At 46.3% G+C, this 17,828-nt stretch overlaps 1 protein-coding gene across 1 annotated transcript in view; it reads right to left on the reverse strand.

Annotated features, from left to right (window-relative positions):
* TRIM71 (tripartite motif containing 71) overlaps positions 1-17,828 on the reverse strand; it is a 61,807-nt gene that overhangs the window by 16,038 nt on the left and 27,941 nt on the right. The window contains exon 2 of the mRNA XM_039843449.1: positions 654-821. Within this exon, the coding sequence (XP_039699383.1) occupies positions 654-821 (168 nt within the window). The remainder of the gene's footprint in view (positions 1-653; positions 822-17,828) is intronic.

Below are 17,828 nucleotides of genomic sequence, written 5' to 3' on the forward strand. Positions count from 1 at the left end.
GTCACCTGGATTAAGAAAGGAGATTCAAGATCAATTTGGGCACCCAGTACTACCTGGCTATGTAAGAGAACTTTGCCATTCCCCAAAGTCACATGTGTCCCTTTCTAACCCCAAAGGGATGGGGATTCAACATAAACAAGGATCTTAATGACCAGGACATGACTTTATCACCCAGGAAAATGTCAGAAACTCTGAACCCTACTGTAAAATCTCCCACGCTTGCTTATTTCTACCTGTAAATAAATCTGAATAGCAAAGGTCTCTGTCTGAAAAGCATTAAACTACCAGTCTTTTTGTAGTCCTGACTGAACATTATTGTCCGCTCAGATTTGGGGAGGGGGCTGGATGGGAAACTGGCCCATGATGCAATGGGGGCCCAGTCTAGGTGTCTGAAACAAGCCCCTAGTGGCCAGTATCTTCGGCCGCATCCCTTTTATTGTCACAGGACTTCGAGGTGGTCTCCCTACCCCACCTTCAAGGGACTGTTGCTGCATAGATATCACGTGAGCTCATTTGGGTCACTGTTCCACGGCCCCCACATACTGGCGTCCACCCAGTAATCTGTACATGCCATCTGAAAGGCAGTGGGAAAGGAAATGCTTTCTGTCCAAGGAAGAACAAGGGAAAGAGGTGAAAGGTGGGGAAAGACTAACCTGGATTGCCTGGCGGCCCTGCTGGGCGGCGGCCAGCAGCTGGATGGTGAGTGCCCGAGAGTCCTGCAGCGCCTCCTGGAGGTAGATGAAGCTATGGCCCCCGTGCCGGCCCATTGTACACTCACGGCAGATGGGCACTGAGCAAGTGTCACAGTACAGGTGCAGCACCTGGGGACCAGAGGAGGAACAGGTATTAATGAGAGATGGGGGGACTGGAGCAGAGGACAGCAACAGGGGTGCTCTGGACCCCGGACTTCCAACCACCCCCTTCCCAACAGGCGAGCAGCCCCGTCCAGGGAGAGGGAGCAGTGCTGCCAACTCTGAACACAACTGGCTCTCCTTTCCCACCCCCTGGGCCCCAAATCCAAGAACAGACAACTCCCTCATTCCAGTTTCATTCAGAACTATAACTGAGACACTTTGAAGACATACGTGGTGGTTTCCCTGTATCTCAGATTAATTACCCGGAAAAATTCTGAGATTGTGTTTTCTGATCTGAGATTAAGTGGCCAGAATGAAGGAATACAATACCCCCCAAAATATTGTCTCTCACCAACCCAGCCTCTGGGTGTGTGGAGAAAGATTAGGAGCCAGGACTAGTCACCCTTATACCACAGCTTGCTGCCACCACCCTCCTCCATCAAGGAGGTCAGGTCAACATGCAGAGCACGGTTCTCTCAGGTCCTCAAGCAAGCCACTGGCTTAAGCTTCTGGAACGGAGGCAAAAACCTAGTGGTAAGGTCAGCCAGCTTCTTGTCTTTCTTCTTCCTGCCAAGTTGTTCCAAGGAATTGACCCTGGGAGGCAGCCCGTGCTGACAGAACTGCTTTATGCAATGTTCTCCATTTCCCTGGGGCCCTGCCTACTGGGAGGGAGAGAGAGAAGGGTTGGCACAACCTCCACCTGCTGATAAATGAGGAGCTCTCCAGAGAGACAGCTCCTTGGCACAGAAACTGGGCCAGCCTCGTATCCCTCCACAGAGCAGGGCACTTAGCAGCACTCTCTGTAAATGTTTGCTGGATTGCTTTCAAGAGCAGAGCTTAAATTTGCCTCTGATGCACCTGGGTGTGAGGACAAGCCAGCCAACATGCAACAGGAGGCAGGGAAGTAGTGTCCAAGGGGGTTCTCTCACATACACAAGGCACTTAATCCCCCGATAAAGACAGGAGGTTGCATCGTGCTTAAGGCCACACAGCTAGGAGAGCAGGGCAGGCAGAGCGCAGAGCACACAGCAGCACCTAGCTAGGTATCCTGGAGGTTCAGGATAGGAGGGAGGGGAAGCAGGACTAAGGGAGACAAAGATAAGGAGAGAAGGCTGGCGGTAGCCCTGAGGGGCAGAAAGTTCCTATTAGGCTGAAAGTCACATACAAAAACAGCTCCGGGGCAAACAGAGGGAGAAGGCTCCTACTCTCCTTCTCCAGGTTATTTTATTAACCAATTAAAGTTTTGGCTTGGAGCACATCCACTAGGAAATGATCTCCCAAATGGCTCAGTCCAGTAAACAGGCCTGCTCCACTTGGGGTTAATGAGGAGGTGTGTAATCTAGCATGGGTTAGGCTGTTTTTCTAAGAACCTTTAGATTCAAAAACAGGAAAAAGATTTAGAATATTATGTTCCTACTTTTAAGAAATGGCTGATACGGCACATGTTATGGACTCCCTTTTATACAGGAGGGGGGAATGTGATCAGTTCTTTAGTACCAATTTCGTCCAGTGCAATGCTTTTCCAGCAGCCATAGTAACTGAAATCAAGTGATAGCGATCTATCTTCTTCAAGACCAATAATTTTCAAAAGCAGGACCGCCATTTAGAGATGAGCCTAGTCTTTCTAATCTGATCAATCTAAAATTCAAGCTATTCTAAAATACTAACTAAAAGATGCAAAAGTGGATAAACTTGGGGAAAATTCCTGGAGAGTTCTCTTTTTTTAATGACGTGATCTTTTATTTTTAATTTTTTTATAAGGCGATACAAAAGCAATTGGTACCAGTTTCAACAACTCAACCGCGTTCCTTCCCTTTGCTCTCTCCATTTGTCACGGGAATAAAGGGATCACTCCTATGCTAATAAGAAGTGTGAAAACCCTATCAGAAGGTTCCTTGTAATTAAAATGAAACTGTCTTGTCCTCCCCTCTTCTGCCAAACAGCTAAGCAATTTTCTCTTTACCTCTTCTCAGGATTCACCTGTTCTGGGGACGGCTGTGTGGACTGTGTGGACTGTGTGGACTGTGTGTCCAGAGTCCCCCTGCTTTCTCTGTCTGTGAGCTCACGCAAATGTGACAAGCTCTCATCTGCACAGCCAGTGAGTGGAAAAGAACCTTAGGCTGTTCGTCCAAGCCTGGGAATATCTGATCATGGGACCGCCTATCCAGTCACCCGTCCAGGTTTCAGTTTCATGCATAAAACACATGGGATCTGACCAGGTATCCCAGGAGACACCTTTCACCCCTAAAACCCCAAGAACCCTATCTCTGGAGACTTGATGTCGGAAATCAAACTATTTTCAAACAATTGTGGGCTGAGGCAGGAAGCCAGGCTCCAGGTGCCAATTGTGCAATTGCAAGGAATCGAGGTGATTTTTCTGAGTTTTAGGTTTGCTAAAATTTGGAGCCTAGATAATGTCATGCATCCAAGATATCCTACAATGGAAGAGTTAAAGAATTCTGCAGATTAAGTGGTCAGAAAAGAAATCCTGGACAGAGGTAGCAACAAGTGCCCAAAGTCCCTGGCACCAGGCCCCTCACATGTGCGGCTCTGGGTCCAGATATCTCTAACAGGGGTCCCTGGATGATACCCCACCTGTCGTCATTTCACATGGGATGGATGCAGCTCTAAATGCCCTACGTCACACTGTGACTTCAGAAGTGCCAAGTGTTTCTGCAGTTGCCGGCTGACTTCTGGGACCACAGAGGTGGCGCAGAGGCTGCCAGTGGGGAACACTCAGTCAGCTGATCGTAAAAAGCTATGAGTGAGTAAAAGCAAAGCCTCATGATGCTTGTAAATGATAAACCATTGAAATTTTTTTAAAGAACACACTGTCCAAATACTGAAAATGTGACCAATTTTATGAACTTTCTGGCTGAAATTGGAGTAAAACTTTGGGAAGATTTTTGCACTCCATTTAGAAGCTCCGCATCTCATCTACCTGCAGTTTCTAAGGTTGAAAACCCACTATTTTAGAGCTTGTGGGAACAGATCTACAGGTAAAGATATGCATGGCTGCAATTCTCCTTGAACCAACTGCAAGATATTTTTTAAAAAATAAACTGGAATCCACGTCTTCCAAAGGGCCCTGCAGAGGGTCCAAGGCCAGAAATGTAGTAGAGGCCATGAACTATGGCTCCAGGAAGGGGATGGGGGTAGGGGGAACAGTCCTCCGGTGGCAGGAATTCCAGGGCCTGGGGCTGCCTGTTTGGGGCTTGCCAGGCAGATGCAAGGACACGCCCCCACTTTCCACCTCCCCCACCCTCGCATGGCGACAATCTGGCTGCCCCAGCTGAATGGAGCAGGCTCGACCTCTGACCTTGCAAGTGACCACCCTTTTCCCTGCCCCCAGCTTCCAGGACGCCCCACCTACTGCCTTCCTCTCCCAAAATTTCTAAAATACCAGGCAGAGACAAAGACCTAGGAATGTGGGCCCAGCAGGAGAGGAAGGGGGAGGTTAAAGAAAAAATAAATAAAAATACCAAGCACGCAGGTTTACCTTAGCCAGCACTTAAATAAAGTGCTTTGTTAGTGAACAGGACTTTGTGTCTGCTTCTGGAATCTACTTTTTATACTACCTGTGATCCAACAAGGAACACACACAACTGTATACGCCACACACACACACCCCACAGGACTCCTGCTGGACTACTGTACATCTGTAAGAATGAGCTTCCGGTTTTAAATACAACTTCCCATGTAAATGAAGAATGTAAGCTGAAAGGATGGAGGCACCTCTCATCGTCAAAATGCCCCATCTGAAATATAATATATTAATGGCTGTAAACTTACTTTTTGAGGTGTTTTTTGTTTTTGTTTGTTTGTTTGTTTTTTTGTGGACATCCCTTAAAATGATTGGGAACAAATGGCCTCACACAAACTCAGGCCTGGACAGAAGAAGGTCTCCACCCACCGAAGAGGGCTTCTCAGTGTCTCACTATAGCAATGAAGGGGGGAATAGCTGGTGACAACCAGAAGCCTTATTATCAGTATGTGCCACTTATGCAGCCTCTCCCGTTTAAAAGTGGTAAGCCAAGTTCAAGGAGTAAAGTCCAGCCATGAAACTAAGTCCATTCAATAACATCAAAACTAAGCTTTACTTGATTCATGTAAAGTACACAGAATGCCTGTGCTCCAAAATCCGAGGCAAGAGCTCCTGCATCCTTATCCACGTGCTGCGGCATAGAGTTGGGGCCTGGGGGACCCGGGAGAAGAGAAAGGAATCTAGACCCCCTGTTTGAGCATAACCACCCCCGGCTCAGAACAGCAGTACCCAAACTAAGGATGTTAGGCGGGGATTGCGGGGGGTGGGGGAGGGGGCAGTGAGAGGGAGTCTTGGTCTGAAAAAAAATGTTTATTTAGATAGAAAACATACATGCATTCTTAATACAAAAAGATACACAAGTGCAAATAGTTTGAAGTCTACCAATTTCTCACTCAACTGTTTCTACTTCCTCACATAACCATTCAACAATGTTATAAATCTAGGCCTATGTAAATTTTTTAAAGACACAAATAGGAGCACGTTATACTCAACTTTTCCACTTAACTGTATTAACTTGGAAAATGTTCTGAGTCAAGCTGTTCTATTGATGGCTGCATGGTACATCATCTGCAGATGCATCACTATTTCTTTAATTAGTACCTAATGATAGACAAAAGCCTCAATTTTTGAAAAACCACGAGCAACGCTGCAATGACTGACTATCCTTGTTCTTTATATAACCCAAATTTTTCAACTTGGTAATAATGTATTCGACTGCTACATGACACTAGATCGGGAGAAACATCGACTCGCAAGTGTGGATAGTACGAATCTAGAATTTAGTAACTAAGGTGGTTCAACCTCCATCCACGTGAAGAACACAGGTTGGCAAGTGCCTGTTTCCATTTCCAAAAAGACCAAACGTACACAAAAAGCCGGGGCAGGGGAAGGACCAGGCGAGATGGCCAATGTTGGAACTGGGAGCAAAGGTCCTCTTGTGCTTGGCTAGAAGGCTTCTGTAGAGGCCGAGACCAAAAAAGCCCAGCACAGGAGCAGCAAGCAAGCAAGCCTTGTGTTCTGTATCCTCAGTAGTGGCTGCTACGTAGATTGTCCCAAACACAAGGGTGTGGGAGACGTGGGGCTGCTCATTGGAGGTGTCTCTAGAGGGGGTGGTGGAAGGGGTCTCAGACAATGTATAGGAAGAAGTGTTAAGAATAAACACTTATAAGTTCCAGGGGGGAACCACTCAAACACCCAGTGAAACAAACGTCGAGGCCCCATACAAACCCACAATAATCCCCTTTCTGCAATTCCAAAATCCAAGCAGCTCTCGAAACCAAAAGTTTTTGCATAAGGTATTTGACAGCAAAACCTGAAGTGGCGTGAAAATGATTTATGATTTCCCCCTATACCGTCTAGTGAGTTTTCATGTATTTCATGGAAAAAAAAAAAAGCTAATATTTATTATTTTGTGGAGTTGTTACTAACAGATGTACACGCATAGTATTAACTTCCTAAAATCAGAAATTTTGAAGGTTGAGGCATATCTGATCCCCAAAGCTTAGGGTAAAAGACTGGGACATACAGGACTACCTGTCTGGCCAGCTAGCGGGAGTCATTCTCAGGACACATAGAGCAACAGAAAGCATCAGGACTACCTGGTGGCAGAGCGGGGTGGGATGTCCCCGAACAGCCCAAAGTGGAGCCCTGCTCTGGACCACGTTTTCAGGCTCCATGAACAAATCCGAAAAGGGCTGGAACCAGAGAGAAATGTCATGAGCTCTAACAACTGTAGGCTCAATGCGGTTGCTGGTGCCGAGGGGGAAGCATAGTGTGATAATCAGAAAATGTTGTGTGTTGTTCACTTGAGGTTTTCGTGCCACCCTAAAAGCCACATCATGATCCCTTCCTATGTTTTAGGAGAAAATCTTCACGCCTGCAATGACCACTGCCCTCTCTCCCTTCCCAGCACCGGCGAACTACCCTACTCATTAGAAGGCCCAGTGCCTCCGGTGCCCACACCCCCACAAGCTTCCTCAAACCCCGCGTGCTCCTTTTCCTTCCCATCACTCGCTTCCTTGGTTTGTGGGGCCAGGTCTCGAGGCCCCAGAGCCGGGCACACCAGGTCCACACCTCTAGTCTAACAGCCCAGCCCTGTCCCCATGTTCCTTCCCCGCCAGAAGGACCCTCCCTGTAGAAGGCCAGGGATAAAAGCACACTGCTTTTAAACATTAACATATGTAAAAAAAAAAAAAATCTTACTTTTTTAAAAAGCTAAAACCAAATAAAACGGCACAGATAATTAATTAGATGAGTAAGTTGCTTCCACGGTTAAATGGATGATTTGGCTGGGCTTAACCTGCAGATTTGGTAGCATGAGAAATAACCCAAATTTTGGTTCGCAGAACTGTCGGAATCATTAAAAAGTATGGGAACCATGTCCTTTCTGGCACTGACTCTTGAAGATGAAACCCCAAGGAAACATGGCCACCCCGGGCAGCACAGCACCATCCACCACAGTTTTTCAGAGTCACAGACAAAAACAGTTTAGCAATTGTTTCTTACCACATGCAGCCCCCTCCAAAGGATGAGGGTACAGCAGTAAAAGACTCAAGAAGGGGCCTTTAGGAGGCAAGAAGGGACAATATAACCCAGGCACGTGTTTTTCTGTGATCCCGACCCCAATCAGGGAGCTGCAGTCAGCTTTACAGGGCAGGAGAAACCCTCCAGGTGAGCTAAAAGGTCAAAGGTGGGGAAGGAGCAGGGGAATTTATCTGGGTAGGAAAAATGGCAGGCAGAAGACAACCATCTAATTTTTAAAAGTATAATCATGGTGCCATAAAATATCCTTGTGGAACAATTTACATGGCAACTCCAGGGATGAGTGTAGGGAAGGAAAGACAACTAAGCCTCCATTTTTACCCGGAATTTCCACCCTGTACCGGTGGCCCAGCCTAGATCTGTAAGGATCTGCCCCGGCAGTGGCATTGAGAGCCTTGCTGGGCCGCATCTTGCTTCCTTCCCCTGCCTTTCACAGCTGCTGATAAACAACAAGTTCACAGGCCAAACTCTCAGCGTCTGCCTCTGGGGAACCTCACCTGCAACAGCTCCCTCATTCTGGACTATCTGTCTCCTGGTCAGAGTCTGGCTTTCAGGCTGGAGCCTTGTTATCTTTTCCCAATCCATGCAGCCTGAGGCACGTTCTCGGCTGGCCATGCCCACCAAGGCCAGTGGGGTTCGATGCTCACAGCCTGGTGTGTCTCTCTCAGTTCTCACACTTCATGAAGGTTTTAACATGGGGCCCACAGTGACAAGTTACTTACCTATACTTGGGGTGTCCCAAAACAAACCCAAGTTATAGGACACTGAATGACACCAGAACATGCCACAATTGTGTTCTGGATTACTACCTACCAAACATACTTTTTAACCAATAAATCTGTTTACTTAAATAAAACTGGGTGTTAAAAACAAAACTTCCACATCAACAGAAAAACACTGTGGTATATATCTACATGATAAGACTTTTTCAGCAATGATAATGAATTCCTGATTCATGCATACGCTTGGTGGGAAAAGCCAGAATTGAAAAGTTATATACTGCATAATTCCATTTACATGAAGGTAAAACTACTCTAAGGTGAAAAAAATCAGAAGTTGCAGATGAGAACAACTATGCCTAGAGGGCACTCAAGGGGGCAGTTCTGGGGTGATGGAAATGTTCTAGGATGCTGGCAGAAGGCATGGGTACACAGGCGTCGAAACTCAAAATGCATACTTATAATCTGTTTATGTAAATTACCCCTTAAAACAAGGGGTAAACCCTCCCATTAGTAACTTAGTGTTAACGGGGTGAAGCTTGGAGACTTGCCTTGGCGTGGTGGCTCTTCCTAGAATGGGGGTTCAGAAGGGAATGACCCCAAGATATACCTCTGGGTTGTGTAGACTGTTTTGAGATAAGGCAACTTTAGCCTTGGGCTCAAGAGAAATTTCTGCCCCTCCCTTAACTACCTAGAAGAACTTGAATAAGGGCCTTGCCCATAATAAGAGATATCAGAGATAACCTCTTTTGACCTATCTACAGGGCAAGACACACTCCTGTTTACTAAGCATCTGTTGTTCTCATCATCCTGCAATGAATGACCCTCTGAAGCCCCCAAGGCACCTTACCTCATCCCTAGGGGAGGATGTCTCATATGCCATGTTCCCTTCCTGTCTCCGAAGGCTTCGTGCCATGTGGGGTCGACATGCTCGTGTTGTGGGACTCCCATACCCATGTATGCATTACATTCTATTATTTACTCTTGCTAATCTATCTCATGCCTATTTGATTATTAGACCAGCCAGATGAACCCTGAGGGTAGAGGAAAGTTTGTTCCTCCCCCACACTAGCTAAGGACCTAATAAATACTCCTTGAGCCCATAAATGAGTTACTCCAATGGCCCCACATAATTTACTTCGAATAGGTTGCTACCATTCTTCCCACAATGTCCCCCCATTAGGTATTATTTTTCCTTTGCCCTCCACTATAAATATTATCTTAAGTTCTATCTCATAAGAGGCAAGCTGCGGACTAACTCCCTGGAGGTTTTTTAAAAAATTAGAGCCCTGAGTCCGATTTACAGCACCACAGGCGGCCAGGCACACAAAGCTGTATGAAATCATTAGTGTCCCAGCTGCTGCCCCGCATGCGTCTGACCTCTGATGCACTAATGAGTGGCCCATGCAACTTCTAGCAGCAAATAAAAGAGATTTGTTCCAACACCAAGATCACTGTCCCTGTAAATCATAGATTTTTAAAACCAGACCCTAAAAGGTATTTTGACATAGATACACAGTTTTCCAGTTGCCTCCAAGGTTGGCAAAAGCAAGGCACAATGTTCATCTGTTGTGTTCTGCAGAGAGTCACTGGTGCTTAGAGACCGACTTAAAAAAAAAAAAGAAAAAAAAAAAGGCTAGGCTCTGTAGGTGGCCATGTAATTCAGTCCTCATTCACCTCTTAAACAGTGGGCAACATTGTGCACCTGAAACCTTTTCACTCCCTAAAGTAGCAAAAGGGGTTTCAATTGCCTACATGGTTGAGATTACGTGGACAGGTGGATTTAAAGTAAGAAAAGGCACTCACCACCCAGGGGAAACTGTCTAGAGAAGGGTGGCAGAAATAGATAGATAAGAATATAATTAACAACAAAAAAGGCTTTAAAATATTTCTAGCCATATTTTCTCCCTCCAACATGAACACAATAAAAATTTTTCCTTTCTCTCCCAATTCTAGCAAGTTCTATTATCTTGAGTAGCTGAACCCCTTTGTTACTCAGTTGTCATGTGGTTGGGCAAAAAAGTCCAACTCTGGCCTTCTCTGTGGCTCAAGGTCACACTGTCACATCCGTCGACAATTTACCAAGCACTGCCTGCAAATCAAGAGGTTAACCAAGTATTTACTGCTGTAAGAAACTTGTTTTAATCCCGTTGTTCACAGGCAGGACTTATTTAAACTGAGGAGGGGACTAATCAAGGAAGCAAGCAGTCCTTGGGCTCTGAACGCCTACACAGAGAGCAGGAGGACCTACCTGTGCAGATGTGAAGAGCGGGGATTTGTCACCAAGCCCCAAGCCTAGACTTTCTCTGCAGTGGGGAGTGCCTTCCCCTGCTTCAAAATCCACCTGTGTCCACAGAGAATCTCAGCCATGCAGGCAACTGAAACCCCTTTTGCTACTCCTCTCTACCTGACGCCAAGAATCAGCAAAGCCTTTCTCAAAAGTTCCCTCTGTTTGAGTAAAGGACAAAATGAGCAAGAGCAAAGGGGCTCAGACCAAACCTCCAGTGCAACAGCTGGGGGAAAAAGGCTTTGCTCTTATCAAGAAATGGATTTCTTTTTAAGACCCTTTTCAAGTTAGTGGTTTGTTAATTTAAATCACACACACACATACATACACCCACGCAGGCCTCTATTCCAACAATAGGAAACCTAACCCCACACAGACAACCACACAAAAGCCAAAGGGACACCACCAGCCACAGAGTCAGAGTCAGGCTAGGAGACCAGCTTCAGCGAGTCACCTGTCACACCAAAGCTGGGAGCCAGCCTTGGGGCTGTTCTGTGATCCAGGCAGTTTACGGGGTGGGTCTTTTCCCTCCCTATCTTCTTAACCGCCGGCCGGCCTCTTCCACCTCCTCCCTCCCCCAACCTCTGCCACGGCCTCCCTTCCCTGACAACTGTAGAGAGCAAGGTCTATCGGTGATCTAGAGGGTCCTAGGTAGGCTGGGGATAAGAAGGCAACAAAACAAACAAATACTAAGCGAGAAATCGCAGATTATGCACAATCAACATTTCAAGGCCTTTTTTAAAGAAGGGTGTGGGAAACAGAAACCAAACTCAACAAAGGGTGGGACAAGGAGCCTGGGCAAACCAGTAGAAACTGGTCCAACAGGGAAAAGGACTGGCTGGCAGAAGAGCTGCATTCCAGTCTTAAGAGATGTGACCTCGGGAAGAAGGGCCCAAGCCCAAGAGGGATAAAAACCACCAACTGCAAAGGATCAACTCAGCTGCCAAACCAGGCAAATCAGGAAGCTGTCCCCAAGCCCACCTAAAGCCAGAAATGGAGCCCTTAGTCTCTGGGAGTTCACCCATCCCTTTTCCCACAAGTGTACACAGCTCTTTAACAGCTGTGGTCTTAAAAGAAGCACTAATTACAGCCGGATCTGGCAAGCAGTCAGGGAACCCCCACACACACCCAGAGCAGCAGGATTTCAGGCAGAAAAAATGCCAACAAACTAGTAATAAGATACAATCTGAAAAAAAAAAAGATAAAACATTTGGGGACACTACAGGTAAAACCACTGGAGTCAAACTCTTCTTTAGAAGCCCAGATTCCCAGGACCATTCACCATAGTTATGAGAAAATAGTAATGAGAAATAATTTCAAGTCTCAGATATGGAGCATCCTCAGAAATCCCACTTTTTTCCCAACCAATGAAACTTGCTCGAGGAAGCATCTCTTCACGTACCTGTGTGCGGACCATCAGAACTGAAAGGGCAGCCTGCCGACCCTCACTCAGCGGATCATACAGTTGGCACCACCCCCCACCTTCTGCATCACTCCCCCACCTTCCCACCCCCTACCCCCCAAGCAGATACTCGAGGATAAGCTTGTGAGTTCGCAGCAAAGATGTGGAAAAGTCAGACCAGATGGGGCAGGAAACGAAAATTCCCAAGCTCTGCGCTGGTGAAACAATCAGGCGCCATCGGTTACGTAATCTCAAGTTTCAGGAGGAAAATGGAGGAAAACAGCCCTTACACTGGTCTCTGCTAGGGTCCTAAAATTTCTGACTTGTTTCACCTGTTCCTGTGTTGAGTAAAGAAAATGTTGCCCTTATTTTGACTGGCACCTAAACCAGGGGAAGGTGAGATACAAGCCAGGCGAGATCCTAATATCTGGCTGTAGGGGATCCTCAAATTAGTGTGTTTTGTCCTGGCCCCATGTGCCTTTTCTTTAGTCCTTCTATCACATTAATCCCACTGCACCTAAAATTCAAAGGGTCTTCCTGCAAGGGGTGCTGGCCTGGAAGTCTCAGGCTGGCCTGCCTGAGTCAGCTATGCGGAGCTTCCACTTCCTGGCTCTCCCAACATTTCTCTCCTGGGCGGTGAACATCTATCTGTCTTAGAGTCAGCTCTTATGTTCAGCCTGCACTCAGGTCCTCCTAGTCTGAGCCTGAATCTCCAAGCCCACAATATCCTTATCAACTGTGCTGTGTTTATTGCTAATTCTTTTTAACTATTTACACTGATTTAAGGCTCTGAGCTAAGAGCCTTGGGAGATTAAAAGAACAAGTCTAGAAGAGTCAAGTGTTTAAGAAGTCTTGATTGGTCGGTCTGATGAGGTCCAGTCTGCTCATGGTATCTAGGCATAATTATTGACAGCACCCCCTTTCATTCTCAAAAATAGAACGGTTTGGAAACCCACGGGAGAGGATCAGTAAGACAAATGGAGAATTAACCAAAACACGTGAGAATTAAACAAAATACATAGGAAAAACCACCATCTAGAAAATGACTCCTCCTTCAAGTTATGGGGTGGGGGCCAGGTAAATAGGAAGTGTCTTCTTAGAAAGAACAGCATAAAAAGGGGACTAAGGTGGAAGACTGACAAACCCAATAAAAAGGAACAACCTGAGCAAAGCAGAACACCGTTCCTGGTGTAATTAGAATCTGAGCAGACTGGAGGGAAATGCTGGCTGGACCACAAGGGAAGGCCACGCAACGCGGGAGGCAGGGGAAAGCTTCTGAGCAGGGATATAAATGGAAGCTGGGTGACCTCGAGGGAACAGAGATTGCAGTGATTTCAGTCATCTAGACATGGAAGGAGACCAGGGCACCATGGGAGCCACCTTGTGTGGAAGAGTCAAAAAACCTCAGTTCAAACACTGATGTAGCCCCTTTCTTCTCCAGTTGGATAAGTTTGCCCATTGAGCTCTGTTTCTATCCCTAAAATGGGGATAATATACTTCCTCTCGCGGGTGCTAGTGGTGAAGAAATCATAAGAGAAAAATGCATGAAATCCAAATACTGACCAGCAGTTGAAACAGAAAGGAGAGGGATGGCAGCCTGCCTACGGGGTCCAGCCAGGAAAGCGGCAGGGACCACAGAAACGCGTTTGCGAGCTGGGTGCAAGGCAGGACTGACCAGTTGTAAAGCCATTTCAATCTTCAGGCCAGCATTCTCCAGGGCTGTTTTGTTTGCCCACTGAAAAGAACGTTGAGAGATTCCATAAACACAATCGGGAAAAGTGTACTGGATGACAACCTCTGACCTGTACCTGTCTCTAACTTCCTGTGCAGCCACAGTGTCTGCTCAAAGCCAGGGACTCTGCCCCTCCAACTCCTAGCCAGACAGATCAGCCTCCTTTAGCCCCCACCAACAGATGTCATTGTGTTTTTAACATGAATTCCTAACACATTCACCTTGCCTTATTGTACCATGCTTGGCCGTATGCCCTTGCCCTCAAAGAGGTCACAGTCCAGTACGAGGGATGACTGAGTAAGGCCAGCAATTTCAGTGTTGGAGGAAGAAAACCAGAAAGAATTTACTAGTCCTGAGATGTTAATCTCAGCAGACTTCCTGGAGGAAGAGAAGCCTGAGTGTAGTCTAAAAGTATAAACAGGAATGAATGGGATCAAAGTTGCAGATAAGGAAGTTGCAGACAAGTGAAAAGCAAGCAAGACACCTTCTCGCTGTCTGCCAAAGTCAGCACCAAAGTTGAGAACTACAAGCCTTGCTCAGGATGGGGTCTGGAGGAGATGCCAAGTTACCCCATATCTTTCGGTTCCTCTCCCTTATGCTGCGTGCTGTCTCACCTGGATTGTGGGCTGTTTCATTTCTATCAGCACCTGTGCCCAGGTGGGACAGCTATGATGCTCCGCATCCCTTCCTGCACCCATGAAATCGTTCCTGAGCATGCCACTGCTTTCCAGACCACCTGCAGGCTGGGGACTGTTTCCCAGGGTCTCCTGCTTCTAGACAATTGCTGCCCTAGAGCCTTCTCCATGCAGAGAGCACCTTTTAGAAGTCAGAGACAGATCGCAGCCCAGCCCTCCTTAAAGCTCTTCCTGCGGCACCTCTGGAGGCCACTCTGTCCAGTCCTTGTTCCTTTAACAAGGGCTACACTTGCTGTTCCCTCTGCCCGAGAACCAACCACACATGCCCCCACGCCTACAAGGTGCCCTCACCTTCCCTCAATTCATTCAAGCCTCAATGTCAGTTCCTCAGGGAGACATTTCTGTGACTACTAAACTGGTAGGGAGTGTGGTGTTGGGTCCATTGCCTTATTCTGTTTTATTCATAGCGCTCACACTAACTTGTCGCTACCTGAAAGGGTGTGTGTGTGTGTATTTTTTTTTTTTACTTGATCATGGTCAGTGTCCTCACTAGAATTTAGGCACTGGAAAGGCTGAGCATTTTCTCTCTTGTTTACTGCTTCATTCCCAGCCTCTAAAAATGTCTGGCACATGGATGCGCAATGAATATTTAGATGGGTGGTTAACACCGTATCCCACCAACTAGCAAAGGAATAATGAAGGTCTCCTTGCTTCATCAGCAGTTCTACAGCAAATCTCCAGAGTGATGAATTGTTTAGTAATCTCACTAACTCCTGACGAAAAACACTCCCATTCCAAAAACAAACCAACAAAAACCACGAAAGGGGGAAAGGGGAAAGAAACAGAGTGGGACATGACAGAAAACCACATTCTACATTTCGCAGCTCTAAAATTATGAACAGAAATTAGGTTATGTTGGGGAAATCCAGTTCCCATCACTGACAGGTGGTATCTGGGTACGTTTACGAACTTTTCTGAGAAAAGCCACTTGTGGTCAATTAAAGATGGCTTCACATTTTTTGCTATTCCTCTCATAAAATGTGTCGTCTATTTCCTCTCCCCTTGAATCTGGCCTGGTCTTGCAACTTGCCTTGCCCAGGAGAATGTGATGAAAAGTCATGCTATAAACCTTCCAGCGGGGCAGCCAATGCTGCGTTCCTGTGCTTGGACACTCACTCATGGAAACCAGCACCAAGCGTGGAGGAGTCCAGGCACCCCAGTGGACAGCCCTAGCCAGCCACCAGCCAGGTAAATGAGCCACCTTGGTCCTTCCAGCCTGGCTAACCTTCTAGCTCCAAGACACAGCAGAGTCCAGTCTACCTACAGAATCGTGAGAAACAATCAACAAAGTACCATTTTCATTTTACCTGCTGGGGAAAAAACAAACAAACAAACGAAAAGCTTTTCACTGAGTAGGAGCCAAGGGCTAGGTTTTCCTCAACCAGATAATGCTAAATAATCCTTCGCTTCTTGAGCAAGACCTAAGGATATTCAAGGTTCCTTCCTAGCTCAGCCGTTAGCTAATTCCATCAAAACTTGTTTCATGGATTCCATTCCAGAGCCTGGGTCAGGCGGCAGCCTCGGAGGTGGAACCAGAAGAAAATTCAGATTCCCAAAACCCCAACAGCTTCTGCCAACTTCTCAAGTGCCTCAACAGCCCACAAAAATGTATGGAAGCATCTCTCCGTGTCTGAGACACGTATCTATGAACCAGGTGGTTCTCCAGCAGTAACTACCATGGAATGTGATAGAAAACAAAACCATTAAATGGGAAGGGGAAGAGTGTAAATCCCCAGTATGTTTCCAAAGGTGCCAACCCTAAGCTGTCCTTCCATGGGTCTCTCTAAGCCACTGGCTGTACCTCGTACTTTTGACAAAATCAACCTCCAGATCTGACACACTCGTGGGTCCAGAGCTCTAATCTTATTTCTCACCAGTGGCCCAATGTGAACTTAGGAAAAGCTCTAACCTCCATTTCTTCTCAGGAAAAAGAAAGGGCGTCTCTTTCTCCAGTAAACAAGGACCTTTACAAGCGACAGGATGTATCTTTCTATGTTCGAGCCACCAAGCTAGGAATGAGGCACTTCCTTGAAAAGACAGATGATTTATGGCACCATGTTTGAGATCAGAAGCAAACTAAATGTCCATCAATAGGGGACTGGCTAAATAACTGTTAAATAGATTGATGACTGGGTGAACCATGAGAAAGAATGAGATGCTCTGGCCCTATGAAATGACCTACAAAATATGAAAAGAAATAAGGAGTAATGTACATAGGATGTTACTTATTTGTGTAAAAAAAGAAAAACAGGTATGAGTATTCCCTTGCTGACTAAATCTACACATAGCAAGGAGTATCTGATTGTGGCTTAGACAGCATAGAATACCGCTGTATGCTTTTCCCGCAGACCTGGGGTGTGTTTACATATAGTTACTTAGAACTTAATGAAATTGCACATTCTTTTCGCTATACCCTTTACATTCCTAAAATACTTGCTAAGATAAACTACATTCAATTACTGTTTATACTAAATAAATAACTAATACCAAACATTAACATGATGTGTTATATGAAATGAGAAGAACAGAATACAAATAAGTATTCCCGGTATAATCTTAATAGGGTAAAGGAGGGAAGGAGGGATGCCTACTTTATTTTTAGTTTAAGCCATAAAAGCAAGAACAATATATACCAAATTGTAAATATTTGCCCAAAGACACAAGTAGAAAGTGGCAGAATCTGACTCCAGAGTTGATGTAGAAACCACTAGGCTTTGCTGCCTCTTCTAACAGTAGTAATACTCCCTCTCCCACCGCCTTGAAATAACTATAAATTTCCATCTACCTAGCTAGGGTTTTGGGATCCTGTGGCATAGGCACTTTATCTGTGTGCCAACAATTACTGCTAACATCCTCCAACTGACTTTTTTCATGACTCCCAGACTCAGAAACCCTCAAAGGCTCCCCACTGCTTATGGGTCAAGAATAAATTCATTGAGTTTAACATGCCCAACTTTAATAGCATACTTCCAAGGCACAGTAACACGGACTTTGGGTGATGAAACCTCTGGCCAAATGTCCTGTCTTTGAGCCTCTGCTCCTAAAAGCTCATCTCGGAGGGCCCCACCCTCCTCCTAGCTCTTAAGGAGCCCCTCACCCCCTCCACTGTGTTTATTCCAACCATTCATCTTGGCTCCTAATACCTTAAGTTTCAATACAATCCCCTCAGGCATAACCCAGCAATGGACACATGGTGAAGCTGGAAAAACCTATTTATCTGTCTCCACCCCCATTCCCCCACCCTTCCCCCCTCTGGTCAGAGGGAAGGAACACAGCTCTCAATGTCCTTCTCCAGGATGTGCCCCCAGGGGCTCCAATTTAGGCCACAACACTGTCCCTGTCCCTAATTTCACTCATGACCCCACAATCTAAAAGGCTACCCCCCCCAGGGGATCTGTGACCAATTTCGTCCAAGGCTTAGCGCCAATCATAAAATAGCTGGGTCCAAGATGGCAGCTAGTCCAATATAGAGCCTTTGTCCTACAGGTTTCCTCAGGCAGGCTCCAGGCAGGAGGGTTCCAGGCACATTCTCTCTCCCTCCCACAGAATAGCT

The sequence above is a fragment of the Pteropus medius genome, unplaced genomic scaffold (genome assembly GCF_902729225.1).
Source record: "Pteropus medius unplaced genomic scaffold, Ma_sr-lr_union100, whole genome shotgun sequence".
Lineage (NCBI taxonomy): Eukaryota > Metazoa > Chordata > Mammalia > Chiroptera > Pteropodidae > Pteropus > Pteropus medius.